General features: G+C 44.0%; 1 protein-coding gene across 1 annotated transcript in view; it reads left to right on the forward strand.

Moving 5' to 3' along the window:
• SLC28A3 (solute carrier family 28 member 3) overlaps nucleotides 1-25,682 on the forward strand; it is a 666,148-nt gene that overhangs the window by 122,269 nt on the left and 518,197 nt on the right. The window contains exon 2 of the mRNA XM_069625863.1: nucleotides 5,816-5,911. Within this exon, the coding sequence (XP_069481964.1) occupies nucleotides 5,816-5,911 (96 nt within the window). The remainder of the gene's footprint in view (nucleotides 1-5,815; nucleotides 5,912-25,682) is intronic.

The raw sequence follows: 25,682 nt of genomic DNA on the forward strand, positions 1-25,682 counted from the left end.
CATGGCCTCTGGAACCTAAGCAAGGCGATGCCTTCTTCTGCCTCATCAAACAATTTGCAGCCTCCAGTAACGCACCCTGAGACTGTGGAACGCCTCATCCAGGAAGTCTCTTCAGAGGATTCCATAGAGGAGATCCTTGCCATGGTCCCAGTGATGAAATTGGGGCTGTCAGGGAAATTCTACCCAAAAAAAATAATTCCAGGTTCATGCTGCAGAAGAAAAGTTAAAACATGCCTGCAAAAAAATCTAGGAGCACAAAGTTTCATGAACACGCTCTTTGCACAAACCCTGGTAAAGCGTGCCTTGAAACAGCTGAATTTGGCCTGTGACTCCTCGAGGGTACCCTGTCTAGTTGCTGGACTCTCGGATGAGGCTCCAGGGGCACCACCTAAGGATAACCATCATGTGGGGGCAACAGCTGCAACCCCCGTCCAGAGTGGATATTCCGTAATTATGGAGCTGACAGTAGCTGCCTCTGGGGTTCTTCCTCTGTCCCTCAGTAATTGCACATGGCAAGGCACCCTCTCTCCTGGGCACTGGCATCTGTGGGCAAAGAAGACACTCTGGAGAAAAGCAGGAAACTCAGACTGGTTTCAAAAAGTCATCAGGTTTATTTCTTCCAGCAGGCACATCATACAGTTTACAGGACATCTCTGGGACTCTGCTTAAATCTCTAGGCTCACCCTCCTTTTTATACACTTTAGGAAGATGAGGTAATGGCCTGATCAGAAGCACAACCCCTTTCCTGCCTGTGATCCGTTGACTTATATGGCATGATTAATGTACAGCCCCTCTTTCTGCTTGTGATTTGTCAGCCTATCTGCCACTCAAACCCAGTCTAGACCGGTTATACTCACTCATTCTCCCCATTATTGTCCCCTGTATGAACTTTTATTAAAAAAAAATGTCCAGTGAGCTCATCATGAGTTTGCAAAAAATCAACCATTTTGTATGCTAAGGTAATCATTCATATCAGAGTGCCTGACACTGTCTCAAACCCAAAATTGCTGCCCACATTACAAAATGCCTGACCAACCTATGTTTACTTAAAACTTGGTACATGCTCCGATTTGAATCTAGTTTCTTTGATAATGTATCATAACATGTACTACCTGACACATTTCCTACTGCACATGATGTTTTGACTCCAAAAAATAGATCGTCTTCCAAAGCGCTTTCCTAGAAGGCACTACATTTCTGATTTCTATAACATTTAAAGTCATTGATCACCCCAGCAAGTTATCTAAGTTTGGTTTGAGGTGGAGTGGGTCTATCTTCATTAATCCCCCCCCCTCTGTATAGTATTTAGTCATATACTCAATACAATACAGCTCTATGTTATCTTCCAGGCAGCTTCAAGCTCATCCTCAAGGGGAAGTATCTGAGGTCGCCCTCACCTAACAGTCTACACGAAGGGGTTCTGACACTTTTATTGGAAATTCATATGATCGCCACGCTCATGGCCCAATTGGACTCTGCAATGTGCATCCGGAAAACAGCAAACATTGCAGAAAGACCTGTTAACTGTAGTTATTGAAAACGTGATTCCAGGAACTCGCTCTTCAGTCCTGAATCGATCAAACCTTATTTTTGCTGCTGCAAGAGATTCCCTCATTGGGTGGAATCAAGTCTAATGATGTGGCTAGAGTCCTTTTCCTTGATCGATCCAGACTCGATCACATGGTGATCAACTTTAAATCAAAATTGGTTATGGACATGGCTTTGAAGGAGCAGGACAATCTAAGATGCCTGGGCTATGTTCTGGTACCATTTGTCATTAACCCCTGAAAGGGGGTATGTCCACTTGAGGCGCCTCAACACATAGGCATGAGCAAACCACAGCACCACTCAGCATCTCGGGTCACAGTAGAGGATCAGGTACTTTCTCTCAAAAGGAAAATCGTGGCTTCCGAAGAAGGCAGGAACTGGTCCTGGCTTCTTGCCTCCACCTCGCAATAGATTAATGACCTAATTACCTATGACCAAGGTGGTAAGGAGGCCGGAATAATGAGATGGACAGACTGCTTCTCAGTGGCGTCATTCAATACAAGAGGGCCTGCACGCCTTTTCAACAGTCTCTTACTGTACAGTCTACTCAGGAAATGTCCGGTTATTAATTTACAGGAAACATGGCTTAAGGCATTCCCTTCCTTTGATGGTTAAAAGGCCAATCATCAAGCAGCATGACAGGGCGACAATGGTTGTCCTTTTGGGGGCCTTCTGACTTTGGTCAAACTCTCCGCTTTGTTCAAGGTAATGACATCCTGCAAGCTTTTGTTTGGAATTCTAATGACTCATATTAAATTAGTCATGCAACCAGTAGCAAACATTTTGGTGATTAAAATATACTGGCACTGCGGAATGGGGGCCTTGGAGCAGGTAGTTGAAATTCTCTGTAGCTGTGGGGCAGACTGATTTTACACCATGCCACTTGGTCATGTTTTGATGTCGGGAGATTTAAATTCAGATTGTCTTACTACAACTGTTTTGTATGATGTACGTTTAACCAATAAATATCTAAGAATCAAGAATGGGTGAGTATGGATGTATTGTTTCACAGGTTTGGAGCTGTTACCTCTCAATGGGTCCATTCTTGGGGATATCCCCCCTGCGGCCACTTGGTCCAATGGGCGGAGCTCCTCCAGTATTGACTACATCTTTGTGTGCTCTTGGCTGATGGGGAACTGTTCCTGTTTCAAGGTTGTGATGTCTGAATTTAGTGATCATTCTCTATTAGCAGCTTCTTTCAATCTTTTGTTGATAACACTGGTATCTATGGCCTCTGACTCTGGGTGGAAGGCATTGTCACCCAACATCCATGGTACTCATCTGCACTGGACCCCGCATATGCTAGCCAAAGTTAGCTGGAAAGCTTTTGAGAAGACTGTATCTATGTCTATGCTTGATAAGTGGTCTGATTTCTCAGTGGAGAACTTCGAAAGTTGTGTAGCAAGTGTAATGGCCCCCAATGCCTCTAGAACTGGCGCCAAGAAGCCTTGTATTTCGGCCCATCTAAATGCATACGATAGTAATGTAGTTAATGAAAGAAGAGAAATGAGATGTCTACTAAGACCTACTAGAACAGACTCCTCACTCACTGACCAGACCAGAAATCTAAAGATGAAACAAATACAGCAGGCATACAAAAGCTGCCTCCATACATGTGGAGCCTTCCATTTCCAACGGGATGCAGAAACTATGTTGGCTGATTTGGTCCAGAGGGACTTTAAGTCCTTTTGGTCCTTAATTCCACAGGTAACACTCCAGTCGGCAGGCTGGTCAATGCGGTAGCAGAAGATGCCTGTGTTCAGCGCTTTGAAACTCTTCATGCACTACCTCTTAATTGGACGTTTTTGACTGGGAGAATTATACCTCTCAGGGGACACAGTCTTATATTACTTTTTCCTCAGGCAAAACTTATTGAAATAATTGGTCACTGTAGTAACCCTAATGCACCCGTCCCCATTCGCCGTTCCAACTGTCTTTTTAAATTTAATACACCTCTATGGGCAGAAATTCTATTCTTTTTATTATCTGATATTACTAAATCTGTGCAATTCCTGCCCACATGGGACAGAGCTCACATCATATCCGTTCATAAAAGGGGGGAGAGAGAGACCCCAGGCAACTATCGCCCGATCGTGATCCTTGACGCTGACTCAAAAACCTTCTCCTGTCTCCTCCTTGAACATCTGGAAGCTTGGGCCTTTAGCCATAATTTACTATCTAAATGGCAAACGGGTTTCAGGATAGTGATGGGTACTCACTTGAATGGCATGTTACTTAAATGCATACAGTGCCAGGCCTGGTCAAAGGGGAGCAACCCGGTCTTTCTGGCATCGATTGACCTGGATGCAGCATTTGACGCAGTGGACGAGGCTTTGCTGTGACATAAGCTTCTGAAATGGGGCATTCCAATTGGTCTTTTGAGATTGCTGGCTGCATTACACAAAAAGTCCTAAATCAACAAGGCACATTGTCACGCCCGATAAAAACGTATAGAGGTGTGAGACAGGGGTGTGTCTTGGCCCCCTGCCTCTACAACCTGTATATGGCGGACATAGACCAACGTTTACAGCCAGCTGCTCTGACAACTCCAAAAGTCTCCACTCTAAGGTCTTTATGGACTCGATATGCGGATGACTATCTGGTCTTTGGCAACACACTGATCAGCCTCCAAAGCATCCTGGACACTTTTTCTTCCTTTGTGAGTGATAACTCATTACATGTTAACCCCACAAAGACAAAGGTAATGCAACTTTCATCCAATTGTACAGGGGTGACCTTTAAGTGGCATGTACAAACGGACCCGGTGGAGACGATTGACTCTTTTGTATATCTGGGCTTTCTGATTTAATTCCAACCCATCCCGTTTCTATGCGTTCCTTGCTGCACACCAAAGCAGTTAATCTGGCAAATCAACTTCAATGGGTGGATTCCAAATTCTGCACATTTTCTCTTTTGCTCTGTTTACGCGACTACGAGGGCAAGACTGTTCAAAAGCTGCTCTACAGGATTGAGATATATAACCAGGCCCTTATAGATTACCAATCATGTTTGGAAGCCCGGATTTGGAGAAGAGTCCTCCATCTTCTATGCTCCATGCCGCATGCAGTTATCTAATACGAATTGGGCATTACCTCTTTGAAGGCCAGAGCACTCTGGGAATATTTATCCTTCTATAGGAAAATGCTCCTACCATCAGCTAACTCCTTGATGGAGGATTTTGCAGAAGTATGTGAGCGGCGGGGATCTCAAGCCCTACAAGATCTTAGGGGGAATAGCCCCTCTATCATTGGCAGAAACAGGCTGCACAGAGAGTGATTGCAAAGGTAAACCCGATAAAGTCAAGAAGGCCCTCTTCCCAGCGGATTGAGCCAACACGGTGACGGAGCTCCACGCATGTTCCAAGTTAGGTCATTTTAAGGCTGATCATAAAAAGAAAGGGTGTCTGGCCCTATATTTATCAATCTATTCTAGTAAGGTCGTGCGATCAACCTTCCTGAGATTTCGCCTAAATTTGACAAGGTCAAAAGACACATTGTTAAAGATACAGAGGCTAATTAATGGATTATTTGCTCCGAAAAAAACAGGATTTGTGCGCCATACTGCCCGCAAATCCCTGTTTAACAAATGGGGATTTGCAGGCAGAATGGCGCACAAAGCCCGTTTTTTTTCGGCGCAAATAATCCATGAATCAGTCAGATGGTCGGTTCACGGAGGCCGCAGCTTTCTGCAGATTAAAAACGAGCCTGTGAGAGAAACATTGAAGCATGCATTGCTAGTCTGCGATGCCCTGACACAGCTACATGACAAGGTGTTTTACAAATTTAGAATTAAGTTTACCTCAGAAATTGAAGCTATGTGGAAGCACCATTTTTTCAGGATCTACAACATCCACTGTAAATGTAATTGCGTTTTTTATTGACTCAGCAAGGATTGAACTTGAATCTTGATCTCTTTAGTGGACATTTGAAATTCACCTTGAGAGGCTTCTTTTTTTGTAAATCTAAAAAGGAAAAGTTTTCTTTACACTAGTTTTTTAAAAAAATATTCCTTCCTATGTAAAAGTGTTTAACTATGTAATTTATATGCATATTTGCAAGTTGTTAAAGGTTGAATACATTTTTAACAAATAAAACAAAAACAAAAAAGATTATGTTTTTCTTTTCTTTTTGATTAAAATGTCTCATCTAGTTTGATATTCTCAACGAATAATCTTTTGTTTAAATGATGGCAATGTCTGAACTGCAACTAAACTCAAAACATTGGCTCTTTCTTTTTATCTGATGTTTGTACTCCTAATATTTTTCAGGATGAGGATGGCAATATTAGTAATGGTGAAGTCAACAAACGCAATTCATTTCGAAATAGAACCCTTGATAATGGGACTGTCATCATGATTGATCAGGTAAGATTGACTTTTCTAGATTTGGCAGAATTGTATTTTTATTGGTAATCTGATAGCAAAAAAGTCTATGGTGAATTTATAAATTATTTTACAAAGTCTATCACATACCTGCTACTCACAGCACTGTGCTAATTGTAAGTGTTTTTCCTAGCACCTACGATTGTGCTTGCTCGTATGATTGCTTAAAATGGTGGAGGAAATTAAGTCTAAAAAATATTACAACTCATACATTACAAAATAATCATATTCATCCTGGATGTCTGTGCCAGTCTGAATGTCCCTCTATCATGGAGCACACAAGTTATACAGGTTTTTATTTTAAAGCTAGAAAGTACAGCAAACTCGCAAAGTTGCTCAACGAGACATGAAGGATTATTATTCATAAATTATGCCAGCAGTAATATACTTCTGGTGTTTCCTGGTGTTGAACTCTCCATATCGTTCATATCAAGATTCTGTGGCTATGCAAAGCAACAGTGTGGAGAGGGGGCTGTCAGTTGTACAACTATGTTCAAACCTCACAAGGAAAGAAATCAGCAGTCCATGCTCAGTACTAGACACAACTCAGGAACTCCACACCATTCAACTACAAAATAATACCATTCAGAAGAAAGAGCCAACCATGACAAACGCCCTTCTGGCATACAATGGCAGGGCCCATCATGCAACAGGGCAGTGTTGAGTCATTCATTTAATAGAGTAGGCCCCACATGACATGACACCTGTTCAACCTACATGAGTCTTTATTTTATTTTTAAGTACACAATCTTTGTTTAACATAGATATTTCCATACACATGATAGGATCATCTGTGTCCTTATTTTTCTTTAAGAATAATGTGTGAATTGCCGCCTGACTTGCACTTGTCACAACCTAGATTTAAAATATATATATATCATCTATATGAATTTTCATTTTCTGACTGTCAGTGAACAAAAACAAGTGGCCTAGATATGTGATGTCATCAGTGATATCATCAATGACATTTGTGATGCCATCTTTGATGTCCTGGGTGTTATTCTTAGCAGGGCAAGTTGGTGGCGCAAGTTGTGGTTGCTTAGCGAACCATAACTTGCAGATTTCTGGGGGGTTTTGGTTTTACTTGTAACCAGAACATCCCTTTTTAACAACGTTTTTTCACTGAATTTCATAGGTTTATATTATTTATTTATTTTATTCAGATTTGTAGAGCGCACGTCAGCCCGTGGGCATCGTGGCGCTTGTTACAGACAATGTCTTAGTTACGTAGGATGCAATATTTACTTACAATATTTACAATAGACATGTACACATTAGCAGAGCAGGATATTTACAAGGATTCCTGAAAGTTTCCTATTATTTTGCAAGGAATGAGGTTTTCAGATTCCTGCGAAAAACAGAGTGAGTTTTCCGCTCTAATGTCTGCAGGAAGAGCGTTCCAGGTCTTGGCTGCGATGTAGGGGAGGCTTAGACCTCCGGCTTTGGCTTTTTTGATGCGTGGGATGCAGAGTAGGTTGGAGTATTGCGTCCTGGTGGGACGGGAGGAGGATGGTTTGAAGATGGTTTCTAATAAATAGGACGGGGTGGAGAGAGAGAGGCAATTGTGTGTAAGTGTGAGGATTTTGAGAGTGATCCGCTCTTTGACCGGGAGCCATTGGGCTGAGTGCCTGGCATGGGTGATATGCTCTCTTCTTGGGATACTGAGAGCGGCACGGAGAGCATTGTTTTGCGTGACTTGTAGTCTGTTTAGGTTTTTGGGTGATGTGCCTGCTAGGAGTGCATTACAGTAGTCCAGTTTGGCTCCAATGGTTGCTCTCGCCATAGAGAGGCAGTTGGGTTTGGCGAGGTAGGGCTTGATGGCATTTATGAGTTTGTTGGTGTGCGCAGATGAGGAAGTGATTGCGCTGACTTGTCTAGTCCTAGATAGTGAGGAGTCAAGGTATACTCCCAGAGTCTTTACGGTAGCGGATACAGGGATGATGGAGTTGTCAATGGAGATGTTAGCATACAGTTTGTCAAGTTTGTCTAGGGTGTTCTGTTGACCTAATATCATGATTTCAGTCTTGTCTCCATTAAGGCAGAGGCCATTAACTGCCATCCATGCCTTGATAGTGGAGTAGATTGTGTGGAGAGCCGTAGCGTCTTCGTTGTATGATCCTGATAGAGGTAGAAGTACTTGTGTGTCATCTGCGTAGTTCGTGTATGTGATGCCGTAAGAGTCGAGTTTGTCAAAGAGGGTCTTGGTGAATAAGTTGTAGAGTGTGGGTGCAGTGCATGATCCTTGAGGGACCCCGCAGTGGATTGTCGTAGGGGTGGCGTTGGCGATATCCGAGAAGACTTTCATAGCTCTTCCCTCTAGGAAGGAGGTGATCCAGAGAGCTGACTCTTTAGAGAAGTTGGCTGAATGTGTGAGGTGTGAAGTGAGAGTCTTGTGATCAACCAGATCGAAAGCGGCTGAGAGATCTAGAAGGAGCAGAATAGCAGGCTTGCCTGTGTCCATAATTTGGGTGATCTGGCTCTTCAGATCCACCAGGGCTGTTTCTGTGCCATGTCCTTTTCGGAAGCCTGATTGCCTAGTCCCGAGGATGGAGTGGGTTTCCAGGAATGTTGGATTTGGCAATGTGCGGCTTTGTCCTGTAATTTCAGGAGGAATGGCACTGTGGTTATTGGTCTGTAGTTGTTTGGTTGTAAGGGGTCGAGAGTAGTTTTTTTTTTGGGAGAGGCCGGACCCAGGCCTCTTTGAGGTTAGCTGGGATGATGCCGGTTTTAAAGGACGCATTGATGAATGCCGTGAAGAGCGGCGCAAAGCAGTATGCGCAGTCTTTGACGAGTTTAGGTGGGCAAATATCGCCTTTACATGGGGAAGGTTTAAGATTTTTCAGTAGGTTGATGATTTCTGATACAGTGACGTCTCTGAAGGAGAAGTCAGGTATGGTGGGCTTGGACAAGGTGGGTGGGGTGTTGGTGGGTTTGGTTTCTGTCTGTTGAGGAAGTGCTTTGCAGTGGTCTTTGATTTATTTTTGGAGGAGGTCAATTTTATGTAGCATGGCAGCTTGAATGCTGGTACACCAGGATTCATCTTTGATTATTTTGTCTGGTTTATTGGGGGGGGGGGAGATAAGCTCATTAAAAATGGCGAAAATCTCTTTAGAGTGTGATTTGGCATTAGAGATTCGGGTGTTGAAAGCGTTGGCTTTGGCCTTGGTGATAGCTATCTTGTATTGGTGGGAGATTAGATTGAAATAGTTTTTGGTCCTAGTGCAGGGGTCAGATTGCCAGTTTTTTTGTGCTGCTCTTTTGTCGGATCGCATAGATTGCAGATCTTCAGTAAACCAAGAGTTGGCGTGTAGAGATTTCTTTTCTTTTTTCCATTCGAGTGGTGCTATTTCATTGATAGCTTTGGTGATGACATCTTTGTAGATGTCTGCTAGAACATTGGGATCATTAGCGAATGGGGGAGCTAGCTCAGGGGTATTGAGGTAAGGACGCAGGTTATCCTCTGTGAGTTTTTTTTGAGCTTCTGACTTGTGCAGCGCTAGCTGGGGTCAGAGTTTTGTGGTTTTTGGTGATGGGAATGGAGAACTCGATGCAGTTGTGGTCAGTCCAGGGCAATGAGAAGTTAGAGATGATAGTGGAGAGGCAGTTATGGTCTGCAATCCAATCAAGGATGCAGCCTTTGGCGTGAGTAGGACTTTCTACTTTTTGGGTGAAGCCCAGGTCGATAAGTTCCTTGGTAAGAGTGGCTGCAGATTTGTCTTTAGTATCGTTGAATCCGAGATTGAGGTCCCCTAGTAGAAGGGTTTTGGTGGAGCTTTTGATGTTATTGCTGAGGATGTGAATTATGTTATCCCGGGAGTCTGGGGTGTTGCCTGGGGGGAGGTATAGTAGGTGGATGTTAATGGTGCTGTTGGGTGACAGTGTGAGTTTGGTCGATAAGAGGTCAGAGTTGTTGGTTGAGGGGTGACTGACAGGTCGGAGCTGGAGGCTTTCCTTGTAGATGAAGGCTACTCCGCCTCATATTCGATCTGGCCTGTCTTGTCTGAGTATGGTGAAGCCAGGTGGTAGTGCAAGAGCAACGGCAGGGCCTGATGCTTCATGTAACCATGTTTCAGTGATGGCTAATAGGTCTATGTTATTGTTGATTATGAGGTCATGAATATCAGATGCATGAGCTGGGAGTGATCGGACATTGAGGAGGGCACATTTGATGTGAGGTATGTGTGGTTTGTTTGTGGGAGTGTGAGTGGTGGTTGTAGCTGATATGTTGAGTGTGGTGGTATTGTGAGGTGTGGTGAGGTTAGTGGGAGGTGGACTGTGGGAGAGTGGGTGTCCCATGCGGGAGTAGCGTTTGGAGGTGGTGCGGGAGCTCAGTCTATAGTTTCTGTGTTCTGTGGGAAGGGGTTGTGTGCTAAGTTCTGTGGTTTGTGTGCGAGCTCTAAGCCTTTCTCGTCTATACATAATTGCGACACAGGGTGTGTGAGGTGGCATGATTAGTGTGGTATCTGGGGTAGCGGGATGCATGGGGTAGGGAGTGGTCTTAGTGTTGTGGGAATGTGGGGATGTTTAGGAGTATGGAGTTGTAGAGCAGTGAGTGTTGCGAGGAGAGTGAGCAGCGTGGTGGTGGCAGCGGTGGGCTTGCAGGAAACTGTGGCCATGATTGTATGCTGGGCGGGGCTGTGTGAGGAGGAGGACAGTCAGGTAGGGTGGACCTAGCCAGAGGTGGCAGGAGTGAGCGACTATAAGGTACAATACAATTCAAATGTGGTCTAAAAGCGACCATAAGGCACAACAAAATTCAGATGTGGTCTGAAAAGCGACCATAAGGCACAACACAATTCAAATGTGGTCTGAAAAGCGACCATAAGGCACAACACAATTCAAATGTGCTCTGAAAGGCGACCATAAGGCACAACACAGTTCAAATGTTGTCTGAAAAGCAACCATAAGGCACAACACAATTCAAATGTGGTCTGAAAAGCGACCATAAGACACAACACAATTCAAATGTGGTCTGAAAAGCGACCATAAGGCACAACACAATTCAAATGGGGTCTGAAAGACGACCGTAAGGCACAACACAGTTCAAGTGTGGTCTGAAAAGCGACCATAAGGCACAACACAATTCAAATGTGGTCTGAAAGGCGACCATAAGGCACAACACAATTCAAATGTGGTCTGAAAAGCGACCATAAGGCACAACACAATTCAAATGTTGTCTAAAAGCGACCATATGGCACAACACAGTTCAAATGTGGTCTAAAAGCGACCATATGGCACAACACAGTTCAAATGTGGTCTAAAAGCGACCATAAGGCACAACACAATTCAAATGTGGTCTGAAAGGCGACCATAAGGCACAACACAGTTCAAATGTGGTCTGAAAAGCGACCATAAGGCACAACACAGTTCAAATGTGGTCTAAAAGCGACCATATGGCACAACACAGTTCAAATGTGGTCTAAAAGCGACCATATGGCACAACACCGTTCAAGTGTGGTCTGAAAGTGACCAAGAGGCATTACACAGATCAAATGTGCAGCGATCAATGCTACATTCAGAAAGGCACAGTAGGGCTGAGATGCAAGGTGGGTGAAACGTGATGGATACAATGAGTGGGCGCCTTGATATGGGATAACATATTTGGGGTGGATAGTAACGTGATACCTATGGAAGCAGTCAGGTACAAAAGTAAGGGGCGCAAGTAGTATAGTCATTAGGCAGCGTTGTTAAGGCAGCTCGATGCTGGTCCATTAATATATTAGGGAGTGAGCAACAGAGTGGTTCCAGCAGTACGTACCCTCCACACAATTGGTTGAGAAGAAAGCAATGCTCCTGGTCTCCAGTGGGTTCTAATTGGTGAAGTAGGTGAGCGGGTCTGGGGCTCGGACTCTCCAGTGAGGGAAGAGTTATCAACCCGGGTCTGCACGTAGTCGACGATAAGATTCACATCCAGAACCATCAGAAGAACTAGAAGGGTCACCACGAGCACGAGCGTGTTGATCCAGTAGATGCCCCTGTTGACTTTTAAACGCATTTGCCGAAAAGCGGCGATTCTCGCGCCGTCCCTCTCCCTCCTGCTCTGATTAGTGCAGCTTAACCATAAAGTTCCCTTAACAATGGTTTTTTATGAGAATTTCATAGGTTTTTGTGTGTGAAAATGTTTTATGATGTTATATCACTCTATCCTTTATGAATAATTCCTCTTTTAACATATATGAAAGAACTGTAGACCTCCTTTAACAAACATATTTTTTGCAACGAATACTGGTGTGCTTGGTTATCAACAGCACATGCTGGCAATGAAAGTCATGGTTGAATTGCCTAGGGAATGAGGCTCCACCATGACCCCAGCCCCACCAAACCACCCCCGTCATCCACTGTACCTACTAGTACTGGTTCAGTGTCCTCTCTAACCTCATAATGTGACCAATGGCCAGTGCTCATGGCCAGTCTCCACAATCCATGGGGCATGGGGTTCGGCCATGCCTTAACCCAACAGGCAAATCAGAGTAGACATTTCTCCTTGCTGAGACCCAGGCCCACTGCCCAGGCAGCAAAGTTATATCACTATTTCTTGTACTTACTTTTTGACACATTAGGACAGATTTGCAAAAGCTTGTTTTCAGGTCCTTGCTGATGCTCCTTGCGCAGGTTTGCTGCAATCCCGTCCAGCACTTTGGGTGGCAGCCGCAAGCAAAATTAATTTTCCCATTTAAACCTAGGGCTTTGTCCATGCCGCATACCCCAATAAGTACATCAGAGTAGGCATTCATCCTTGCCGAGGGTGAAGGCCACTGCCCATGCACCAAAGTCATATAACCTTTTTTTAACTTACATTTTGACACTGTAGAAAAAATAAAACACAGGACAGATTTGCAAAACCATGATTTGAGATCCTTGCTGATGCTCCTCGAGAATGTTTGCTGCAATCCTGTACAGCATTTCGGGCTGCAGCCATGAGCAGAATTTATTTTCCCATTCAAATCTATCCCGATTTTGAAAAACATTACCACATAGCCGGTCCCTGGTGGCCATTCCACTTTAAACCCATTGCCGGCCCATCGTGCTCATGGCCAGTAACCAGACCAAGGTCATGACCTGGATAATCTGGCCACTGCCCATGGCCACAGGCTATACCTCAGTCATCAAAGGCATGTCACTATTTTCTGTACCTACATTATGACCCTTTTCAAAAAACAAAACACGGACACATTTGCAAAACCATGCTTTCGGGTCCTTGCCAATGCTCCTTGCATGGAGTTTGCGGCAAATCTGTCCATGTTTTATTTTTTAAAAGTGTCAAAATGGGAGTGCAAAAAATGGTCATAACAAAATTCATTCACAACCATTCAAAGCTGGGTCTATAATCGTTCTGAAAACTTCTGTGCTGATTCGTCAAACGGCAGCAAGGTTATAAGACATCTAAAAATGTTGAGGCCTCCCCTCTAATTTTGCCCCCTCGTGACAAAATCCCACTTAACTTAAAAAAAATATTCAGATCTGGGTCTGAAATGTTTTTGCACACTTTTGTGAAGATTTGTCAAACGGCACCAAATTTATAAGCCTTTCAAATATTTTGGGCCCACCCCCCTCTAATTTTGCTCCCTTTCAGCAGCAGAACCATACAGGGTCAGGTCTAAAATGATATTTCATGCTGTTTCATTGAGTGGCGCCAAAGTTATAGGCCTTCCAAAAACTGATTTTCACCAACCCTGTAATGCAGAAATATGCACGGATCAGAGAAGAAAAATGTTGGTTTTTGGCTTTTATGGCTGTCTGCCATCCCATCCTCATCACCCATCAACTCCCCAGATATTGTTTCATTAGTTTAACAAGTGCAATATTGTGTTTTTTATATGTTTTTATTGCGATGTCTGTGGACAACAGTGTCTGTCTGCAGATTCAATATGGCAACAATTTAAACAAATATGACGCACCTGACATTTTTGAACATCCAATCAGTGGGCATGTGTGATGTCTGCAAAAGTCACACCGCTGTCTGATTGGTCCAGGGGGTGTCCCAATCAAGAAATGAGTCCGCAGACAAGACCCAGATAACACACATTTTTTTCTCACCTTTTTGGCCATTTTAAAAAGAAATACTGGACAGATTTACACCAAATTAGCAAAAGCACGCTTTCGGGATCAAGTCGTCGCTCCTGGTGCAAATTTGGTGAAAATCCATCCATCGATTTGGGCTGTAGGCGCGAGCAAATTAATTTTTACATTGCGTCTATTAGGGTTTAAAAAATGATGGGAACCCTTATAACTTTGCCCCTCCCTGGACGAAACCGCACTAAACTTCACAAAATCATTCCGAGGGGGCCATATACATTTTTTGCAAAGTTTGGTGAGGATTCGTCCGGGGGGGGCAAAGTTATAAGCTGCCCAAAAAGTGCTCTTTCTATGAGTTGAGCAACTTAACCATAACTATAGGGATGCTATTGCAGGCCCACAGGCATTTTACATATACATTTACCTTTTTTGACCCTCATAAACAGTACATTCTATGTACTATGTTTGGTACAACATTAGTGTGTGCTACACTGTTGTTATATTTTACAATTATGTCAGTGTAAGTGTGATAATATGTTTTTTGAAGTTTTTTGTTTTTAAGGGAATGTTTAAAGTAGTTGGATAACTGTTAGTGTATTCTAACTACATTAGACTTTAGAAGACGTTTTGTAGTAACTCGAATTGTGATGGCCTATTAAAAGTGTATTGCAATGAAGGGTATTTTTTAAGTAGTTATATACCTGTTGGCGTATTCTAACTATCTTGACTTTTAAAAGTTCTATTGAAGTATTATGGATGTATTTAGATACCTGTTGGCATATTCTAAGTGCTTATTATGCTACAGTTTAGTGAGTACATTTTGGTTGAAGGAATATTAAGTAGGTATTAATTAGATTTGCTGTTAACCTATGTTTTGGAGTGATAGAGGTGTGGTTAGATTCAAACCAACCACGTACTTTTTTGACTTATCCATTATAGTGCCCTGAAGTGGTTGCAGCACCAGTGTGGTGTATTACAGCAACTGTTCTGAAGGTTTTCTTCCCAAGAGATACTTGGCCGTGTAATGTTTTTTGCATCTGCTTTTTTTTGTTTTAGAAAAAAGTTACACACAGTGCTGCTATAAATATACATACACATTCTTTTTGTAACTTTCATGAAAGTGCTCGTTAAAATAAATATTTCTAAATGCACAGCATTTTTCTAAATGCACAGTGTGCTACTTGATGTTAGGGGGTGCAAAATGCTGCAATGCATGGCAATTGCTAGGGTGCTTACAAAGAGAATATTCTTATTGAGAAGCTTATTACAGGGTAAGTAGGAGGAACTTGCAAAAGAGTTGAAGAAAATACTTTAAAAAATACAAGCATACCTGTACTATGTCTTGTTAGATGCAAATGTTGTTGAATCTGCAAATGGACATTTTGGAGAGTTTTAGAGGAGTTTTTAATGCAGATGGCTGTGATTGACAGGAGATATGTACTCTCAGAGTTGAAATGTGCATCTGAAGTCTTGAACTGAGATGACAGGGTTACATATAGAGTTTTTGGATGTGATTCATGGATGGATGTGTGATTGTTTGAAAGCAAGTAATGAGGGAGTCTTACAAACATAAAAGAAAAAGGGTAAAAGTGCTGCCCTGTGCTAATTGAGTCTAAACCTCCCCAACCCCTTCAATTGGACGTTCTGTCCGCGGACACAAGGGTAGTCCGCGGATGGCACGTGCCACATATGGGACTTTTGAGGATGCCTGGCATGGAAAGGGGAGTGCAGAGACTGGGCAGTCGTAGATGTCCGTGGACATCGGGGGATCAGCCAATCAGGTTTCATGGGTGTGGTGTACAGGAAGAGAGGGTAGCAGATGGTATGTTTGGTGAGAGCACTGAAGACGGATATGGCTATGTCTTTGAGGAGGCAGAGTCTATGGATTTTGGGAGCTTCTTCGATACAGTCATTGAAGGTGTATGCTGAAAATCATGGCATCTGAGGAAGTATTGGATTGCAAGAAGTGGACATTTAGTGGCATGCAGTTTGTTGGTTCAACTGGGCAAGCTTGCTGTCATTCTGTCAGAGTATGGCACACTTTAAATGTCCAGGCATTGTAGTTGTGCATTGTGGAGAGAACCGTTTAGGGTGTGTGACTTCAATGTATTTGCAGTTTGCCCTGAAGGATTTCTTCAAAAGTCTAATGGAACTGTTTCCTGCTGCAAAGATTATTTTTTCTCAAAAAAATCAGAGGCAAAAATGGACATGTGTAACATTTTTCAGTGTACAAATGGAAGAATTATGGCAGCTTGTGAATAAAGCTGTATCTGCTGTTTTATATGCTCCAGGAATGTCATTTTTTGAGAATAACAATGTAAAGTCTGATGGTGTGAATCTTTTTCGTGAAGATGGAGTTCATTTCACAGATATCGGAAATTGTGATTTTTCATCACAATGTTATGTTATGTCATGGTGCATTTGTATAGCCCATTGTGTACCATTGGTATGATCTCAAAGCACTGTTGGTTGAACATCATCGGGGACCGTGGTCCGTAGCAGTGGAGAGAGTAGTGTAGCATCTAGCGCTTGGGTGCACATGGTATGTGTGCAGCTGGAATGGTTTGCATGGGTTGGCTGCATTCTAATGCAATGTGTGGTGCGGCGAATGTTTTTAATGATTTATGGAAGGCCATGTAGTTCTGGTTGTGTCGAATATGGGGAGTGTGAAAAATCTGAAGGTGTCTCCCTGACTAGTCCCCAGGGATCTCTCATCCAGGTGGCCACGACACGGCCATTGCTATTGGATCCAGTTCGGGGGGATGGACCAGTGAGGGAGAATCACCTGGGTTGGGGGTCTTCAGGGAGTGGAAGTGTGACACTGACAGGTGATATGCAGTATCCCCCTTCTTATAATGCCTTTTCCCATCCTGCTACATGGGAAGCTCAGAACCCCTACCCACCTCCCTTTTCCAACACAATCACTTTCGTACACCAAGAAAGGCGACAGACAAACACCAAAAGCCATTTACCTGACATGTCCCAACACAAGGGTCAGGCAAAGTCAGGCAATTGACCAGGATCACACACACCTGACGTCCCTTTCCCTTCCCCGCAAGGGGGGGGAGCACAAGAGCACAGTACGAGCAAGGCAGACTGCACGACGAGATAGCTATCCAAACACAGCAGTTCAAGAGGAGGAGAAAGGCGGTGAGAACCAAAAGTCTGACAGGGAGAGAAGCAGTCTTGCCCTTTCTGACCCAGAACTGTGAAACCTCAGTGGAAGGAAGCGTAAAACTGCAAACAATGGCTCAAGTGTGTTGCAGCAGATGTCAACGGTACACAGAGCATTCCTACGCTGATAAGGAGGTCCGAAGGAGATGCCTGCTACCATTTTACCGGCTTTGACTGCAGATACAAGGAAAGTCAAGTGGTTCATCACAGCCGGTGAGTCGGGGGAAGACCCGATAAGAAACTGAATTGTGTTGAATGAAAGTCGCAAAGTGGCACATTGAGGAAAGTTCAAAGAACTGTTAATTGTTAAGGGAAGACCAGCTGCAGAGGGGATCGGCACCACGTGGGTGCTCACAAGAGAGACTCTGGTTGATCCCGTGTTAATTGAAACTACTGATACCAGACGGCTGTAGGAGAGCCACCCAGAAAGGTCAAAGTGGTCATACAGGGGTCTGACAAAATGCCCGTACATCGAAAGTGTTTGACGGACAAACCATTGAGAATGCAAGAGAAGTAAATCCTGCAACCGAATGAGAGCAAACGGAATTGTGAGAAGGCAAGAATGAACGTGACGAAGGGATGTCAATAAAGGGGGGTGAAGTCTAAAGTCCCAAAAAACAGTGTGTTGACAAAAGTTAACCCGACAGAGGGATGTCCACGGTGAACTGTTTAAAAAGACATTTAGATTTGTGAATGCCAAGGAGAAAATATTTTTGTGAAAAGCCTTAGTGAACCCGACAGAGGGAGGTAAACAATCGAGAAGGGTGTGGCCCCGGAAAAGGGAGCCCAGGGGTGAAAGGCATCACCCATCATACATTTGAAAAAAACTTTGGCTCTCATTCCGAGTTTGGAGGTAGCCATGGCGCTATTAGCACCATGGCTGCCTCCAAAATCGGTCCAACTCCGGTCTGGTGAAGGGAGTAATTACCGGTCCAGTCCGAGGTCGGCGGGACCGGTAATTTCCCATTCACCAGAGCCATTCCCCATTCCCATTTGAGCCTCCATAGGGCTCAATGGGAAGGAGGAAGGTGGCAATAACGGTACCGCAAATTGCGGTACCGTTATTGACCCCGGTATCCCTTTGCGGGTCCCGTCCATAACGCCTGGTAAAACCAGGCATTAAGGGAGGACCCACAAAGGGACCTCGGAATAGGGCGCAAAGGGATTACCGGCACCAGTGTCATTACCAGTGTCCGGTATCCCTTTGCGCCCAGGTCGTAATGACCCCCTTTGTGTTTGTTATTTTTGGAGGTTATCAGCACCTCAGAGGCAAGAGACTTTTTGTAGAAAAGACACTTAACCACCCAAGGTCCTGGTAGCTGAAGCTGGGACTGTTGTCTCATGCTGAAAAAGCTTGAGCTGTGCTCAGGAGTCACACCTTGTCCCGTGCATGGGGAAGGGAGACCCTCGGCTACCACATCCTGACTTATCATTTGTGAACACTTCTTTCTTTCTTGTGAACCTTATCCTACACTCTTTTTGTATTTAGTTGCAAGGACTGGCAATACGCTTTTTAGTATAGGCCCTTTTATTTGACAAGACGCCACTAGGACTGCCTTATTTTTCATTTGATCGTCGTAGCATGCTCCCATCGTAGCTTTAGGTTTAAATTAGGCTTTTTTCCAACCTGAATATTCAGTTTAATAAACACGCTTGAACTCTGATCACTTCTATCTGTCTATTCTTGATACCATGCCTTTCTTACAGGAAGTAGTGAATTCCAAAGAGTTTGTGCTAAGGCAGAGTAGACTGACCCTCCAAGTCTGGTTGAATTGGAGGCTAGGATCATTAGTAGGAGGGCCGTGCTTGACCTTAGGGTGCATGCTGGGTGGTAGGGCATAGTCTTCTCTTGGAGGTATGTCAGGACGGCCTTGTGAACTGCTCAGTGGGTGATGCACAGGATTTTGAACGTGCCCCTTTGTCCAATAGGTAGCCAGTGGAGGGTGCAGAAAGCAGGCAAGATGTGGTCCATTCGTCCCTGGGCAAGGAGGAGTTTAGCAGCCGCGTTTTGGACTCTTTGGAGTTTGTTAAGTTAGTACGCAGGAGCACCCAAGTACATGGAGTTTGCGTAGTCCCGTCTGGACATCACAATTGACATAATAGAAGCCAGTCTGTTGGGAAACAAGAGCTACGAGAAGATGTGTCTCAGCAGCCTGAAGTAGGAGAGACATGATTTGTATACATTATTGATCTAGTGGGACACGGTTAGGCCAGAGTCCAATGTGCAGCCAAGATTTTTGACTGTGTTGGAGGTTAGGGGGGAGGGTGTAGAGGGAGGGAGGCCATGGGAGTGGTTGTGGGAGTAGAGCTGTGTTGCCAAACACCATGATCTCTGTTTTCCCTGGGTCAAGAAGGAGGTGGTTTCTAGTCATCCATTGGTCTATATCACTAAGGCAAGGTTCTAGGTCGGGCTGTTGATTAGCGCTCATTTTGGGGATTCTCAGGATCATTTGGGTGTCATCAGCATAATTGTAGCAGGTGAGGTTGTGCGAGTGGATGATCCCTGGCAGCAGGGTCATGTTGAGGTTAAAAATGAGCAAAGAGGCAAGTGCCATGGGGTACTTCAGTGTTAACTGGGCAAGCTGAAGAGGTAAAAGGCGAGGGCGGGGGCGGCGATTTGTTTCTTGTTGTCATTGAACGATGAAATCCAATTGAGTGCCACGTCTCGGATTCCAAGGGAGTGGAGCCGGTTGAGGAGGATTGAGTGGTTAATGGTGTCAAAGGCAGCTGATAGATCAAGGAGAACTAGAGTGGGGGCATCCTTCAGAGTCTGCCGTGACTTTGAGGTTGTCCCAGATCGAGATCAGTGTGGTTTCAGTTCCATTGCGAGGCCAGAAGCCAGACTGAGCGGGGTCTAGTAGGTTGTTGGATTGAAGCAAAAAGGAAGAGTTGAGAGTAGGCAGAGTGGCAATGAGTTTTGCCAGGAATTTGGTGTTGGAGATGGGCCTGTAATTGGATGGCTGGAGGGGGTTGAGGCCTGGTTTTTTTAGAAGGGATTTGACGTGCTCTACTTTGAAGGGGTCTGGGAAGGAGCCAGAGTTGAAGGAGTCATTGAGTATGGACCTAGCCTGTTCTCCTGCACATGTGGAAGAGAACATTTCTTTGAGGAAAGAGGTGGGCAAAGGTCAAGGGGGACCCCACGGGTCTGCTGCTGGACAGCCGTTTGAGCAATTCCTTGCTCAACATCGGCTTGAAGAAGTTGAAGGTCGGCGCTGCAGGGGGAGGTGGGATCTTGAGCAGCCGGTGTTGGATGGGTGGTGAGGTTGGAGAGTTTGGCATTAAGTGTGGTCGTCCTGTCAAGTGCTGTACTGTGGTAGTAATGGGAGAGGGAGTTTCAGAGCCACAGAGGTCTGTCTGTGGTGTGGAGTGAGCATAGCAAGACTTGAGCCAGGTCAGGCAGCACCTTGACCATGTTCCGGCATTTATGGTCGTGTGGTGAGTCTGGGCGGATCATGGCTGGTGGGGTCGGTGTGCGGATAGACAAAGGTAGGGCTGGGTGGTCTCAGTGGTCTGTGGTCAATGATATTTGTGATGTAATTTTGATGTCCTGGGTGTTAGTCTTAGAAGTGCACAGTGGTGGCCCGAGTTATGGTTGCTTAGTTTAGCCAAAACTGTTGAATTTCTGAAGGATTTCGGTTTTACTTGTAACCATAACATCCCTTTAACAACGTTTGTTCACTGAATTTCATGGGTTTTTATTAGTGCAACTTAACCATAATGTCCATTTTTAACAAGCTTTTTTCTGTGATTATATATAATTTGATGTATATACATAACGCAATAGGGTATTTACTCTAATATTTAGGATATTTTTGATGCTTGGTTCGCAGTCTCTAGGCTGAGGAACACTCACCCCATTGGGGGGGCGGATGTCTGGGAGTGGCCATTTTTGAGCCACTGTTAGTCATCTGAATGATACATAGCACACTTGTGCGTAGATTTTACACATCTGATTACATTGACAATGTTTTGACCAGTAGCGGTTCCGGGCACCTCCTCTATGCGACTTGCACTGCAGTAGCCTATCATTGGTCCTAGTATGTCTATTTAGATATGCTATGGTAATTATGCCTTTATACATTGACCGTATAGACGCTTGACCATTCCAACATGGAGGTCATTGTGTCAAAGAGACTACCCCTTCTATTCGATTAGTAGTCATATGACTCAAATGGCACGTGATGCTTGACGCACGGAGTTGCTCTGGAATGGCCTAGTGGTTTTTTATTTTAAGATGTGTTAGCCGAATTTGGATTTTAGAAGGTCTGAGGAAGCCTGAGCATTCAGGCGGAACGCGTGACTTTACATCCACCCATGGGGTGAGTGCTTTGCAGCACCTTGTGTCTGTCACAGGGATGTACTACTTACTCCCTGTTTTTGTATTTGTGCTGTTTTATGCCTAAATAAATTGTCATTTTAGAATAGCTAAAGTCTTGTGTGCTGGAATATTATTTTTTACATATGCCTACCAGAGCGGTTTTTTGAAGTGCTACAACCGTTCAGGGGCCTGTGTGTTTTCCTTATATATATATATATATATATATATATATATATATATATATATATATATACTGTAACACATGCCTCCAAAGCATAGACAGAAAATATACAACACAATCCATTCAACTTTGCTGACAGTTCGTCAGGTCCTACGTATTTGGTGAGGCCATGTTTTACGGTTGCCTTGGTTTTCTTGGCACTAAACAAACTAGTTTTCTCCTCTGTAAATCTATATTAATCCTGTTAAAAATCGATCTCCTGAAATCTCGGACAATTAAACACTTCAAGAAAACGTATAAAATTCCTTCTGGGTAGGAAATCACCTTAACCCACAGCTTCAAGACGCTCCTTAAATAAGTCTCCTTTAATCCGGCTTCCTTGAAACGGAATCGTCTTTGCACATGTAATGTAACTTAAGGATATTTGCCTCTGGCTCTCTGTAGCGGAATTTCCGTCCGTTTTTCATGCGAACCAATGACTATATACAACAAAGTACATTTAAATGTTGATATCCCAAGAACCTGATGTGATTGTAGCCTTTGAGAGACAGAACTTGGTCTCTCAAAGCCACCCTCATGTAACTCCTGACAGAATTCCCGTTCATTGAAAGAAACGGAACCAAATTGAAACAGAACCCGGATTGGAGGCAAATGCATATACTGTGGTGAGCCCTTTAAGTCTCACCACTGTATATACAGTTTGGATTGGGACATAGGTGGAGGTCCGATCCCAGTCCCCTTCAGCCACCCACAAGACACTTTGAGAAGCAGTGTCTTGCAAATGCCGTTTGTGCACAAGCAATGTAACATACAGATATGCCTTGTATCGTGTGGGTTCCATGTGATATTTTCGCTTTTTGAAGGCCACAAATCAAAAAAACGGATTTATTTCCGCCGATGTTGTGCAGCTTTCAAAAGGGGAAGTATCACAGTTTTGGGGTAGTTTTACCCCCCTCCTCCACAACCCCAAAAAAGCTGTACCCCTGACAGCTCCAACCTCTACCCACTCCTACGCTGGTGGGTTTTCTTAAAAATTGGGGGGTTCCACCCCACAAACCCCACTTTGCCCCGGTTGCCTTCCTTCCCCGTCCAAAGCATGACCCATGAACCCACACCACAAATGCACCGATTCATACACAGAAACATGCAACAACATGCACGTTTACATGTTTACCCTTTCCCCCCGCCCTGCCCTACCCCTCCAGACATTCACTCCCCTCTTCAAACCGAGCTGTGCCTGCCAGCCCCTACTGGCACTCGTTTGCGTTCAGGGGCGTGAAAGTTCGATTTCAAAAGAGCTCCTGGCGCTCCGCTCTGTCTCGGCGGTCTTTCTAAATTGAGTATTCATTTTTTTTTTAAACAAAATATCCACTTAGCACCATTGTGTGCATAGAACGTCTTAGAACCAGCCTCGGAGTGTCACTTGCAACTGCAGTCACAGTTTGCCTCAAAAAGAAAGCAAAAATAACGTTTTGGTTTTCTGCATGCTAAAGAATAAACCCTGACAGGGCTGCCATGCACTCATGCATGTATCTAATTGGTCTATGTCCTGCAATATTACCAAAACTCATTGCTATTCATGTTACTAACTTCAGATTGGGAATGTCTCACGTGTTGCTTAGCATGTGACTCTGTTTGAGTCCTTTAAAACTTTGAGAACTTCGTCTTCACTTAGTAATATTGTATTACCATGTTACCAAAACGAAAGGATTAAAGGCAGGCATTCCTGGTGTGAAATTGATGCTGGACAGACCCACTGCTGTATACACCTAGCATGACATGTCACAACTACCAAGTTCAGCTGTATTTACATTACCAAATTCATAGGGATGGAAGGCTAAATCCTTTCTACCCAGATTTGAACTAACCGTATGACCTGCCACCCGCAGATCTCATCAGCAGATGCATTTACCTCCTGAGATATCTTGCAGTGTTGAATGTGCTTTCTTAGCTGGATATCATTCACAGTTGCACAGCACTCTGTTTCCTCTCACTACTCAGAGTAGATCCTCGCCCCCGTCGTTTCTCTGCTGCGTCTCCCTCTTCCTGCATCCTTTGCCTTTCCTTGAAGTTATCCTTCTGAAGATTTTAATGTGATCTTCCCCTACATCACCTGGAGATTAACGGATCTGGAAGAAGATTCATTCGGATATGGGCTGTGAGAAAAATTCTATGATTAGAAAAACGGAGTGGGAACCACCCCGTAATACCCAGTGCTCACTGTTTGCCTCCTAACAGGAAGCTACATTCATTACTTCAGCTTTAAAAATCCTGTTATTCTTGATGATTGATATGATAAATTCAATATTGTAAATGTTTATAGTCCTTGGTGATAACCAATTCGAAAAATTCAAAAAATTCGATTTTAGCCACTTCTTTTTCAAATCTTTCCTTTTGTAATTGTGTTCAATTCACACAATTTATTAGGCATATTCACAAATCCTCTACATATAGTCACAGCTATTGCCAATGCATTTCGGTGCCTAGCACCATCTTCAGGGCTGAATATTAACGTAATGCATATCATAAACATTTGAGAGTAAATTGTAAATGTACATACCAAAATATAGATCAATCCCATCACGTGCAAATATATAAAAGAAAAATTATATTACAAATATAAGTGACCTTGGCTGTGTGAAAATCCTTGCTTTCAATGACTAGATTGTGCTCCCCAAGCTGTATATGCAATTAATTACCTTAGCCTTCTTGTACTGATGTGAACGGCTCATATATATACATACACTCGTCAGCTCAGTGTCTCTGTTAAAAGAGAGGGAGAATGAGTTTTCAGCAACTCACTAGTAGCGTGAACCTAATGGACTGCCGTCATGCGGCAACGCTTCTTACCTTCGCACTGTTCTGCAGGAAACTGCTCGTAAACCGGGCTGCAGCTGCGTGTGCCCGTGTGAGGCTCAGTTCCTAAGTAACCATGGTGATCACGGTGCCGCCTGTTGTCCTGGATTGGACGAAACAGGCGGGCCTCCGGTCCCACCCTCCTGTGTCAGCAGGGAGGCCGGACTGAAGATCACCATGGTTTAATCAAATGTTCACTTGTCACGCCCGACTGGAACAATCGGTATGCGCATTACTTACATTAAGTGTCCCGAGACACACGTGCCCGTGTCCGAACAATGATCGCGGTAACTTGCCAGACCCCCGTGCAACTCGACATGTGTGTCACGAGACACCCTCGCAACCGTGAGCCGGTGGGAGGGTCGTAAGCTCTCCCTAGTGCCCCACTGAACAACTATTTCTGAATCACTGTGCAATGGTAACCTGTGGATTATTATTCACATGATGATCGTACCTAACCTAAGTGTAGTGCTTAAATGGGCCTCTAGTGCATGTAATGAACCCTAAAAAAAGGGGGAATTTCACCCAATCACTACAATTTCGAGGTAATATAGTGCCTATACTACAATGCTTTGTAGTGCATGTCCCAAGTTGGGCAAATGCACATCGAGGGTTAAAGCTACGGCTGGAACGTATCCTACATTAAAGGGTAGTAGCAATGCCTTCCCACCAGCTCATACACAGAAGGGAATCACCTATCAGTTGTATATAAACATTAGTATCAGGTCAGATTCAAACCTGGCGGTAACTCTATGTATATGAGCTAAATCTCCTTCACCAAATTACTTAATTATACTTCAACCGCTGTGCATAAAACCTCCATCAACCCTGGAAGACAAACATGTACTATAAAATCCCTTTTGCGTGCAAGACATATATACCATGCTAAATAAGAACAATTACAGTTGGAAATTACACATTCACTATGTACTTTGCTTCAAAGAAAACAAGCAAAGTTAATCTATTCATTCAGTCCCTTTGGTGTGAGGGTTCCAAGCCTATCTATCCAGAAGGTTTCCCTTTCATCCAACCTTTATTGTAGATTCATATGTGGCTCTCCTCTATGAACTACTTCTAAAATTTGAAACCTAATCTGAGATTGTGCTTTTTCTCGTCGCAATGGCGCGCCACTGCTGAAGTTTTGTTGTGAGTTCGAATGCATGAGCGATGCTCATTCCATCTCGTTTTGGCAGCTCTCGTTGACTGTC

This window comes from Ambystoma mexicanum, chromosome 6p, assembly GCF_040938575.1.
Source record: "Ambystoma mexicanum isolate Mex_15411 chromosome 6p, UKY_AmexF1_1, whole genome shotgun sequence".
Taxonomy (NCBI): domain Eukaryota; kingdom Metazoa; phylum Chordata; class Amphibia; order Caudata; family Ambystomatidae; genus Ambystoma; species Ambystoma mexicanum.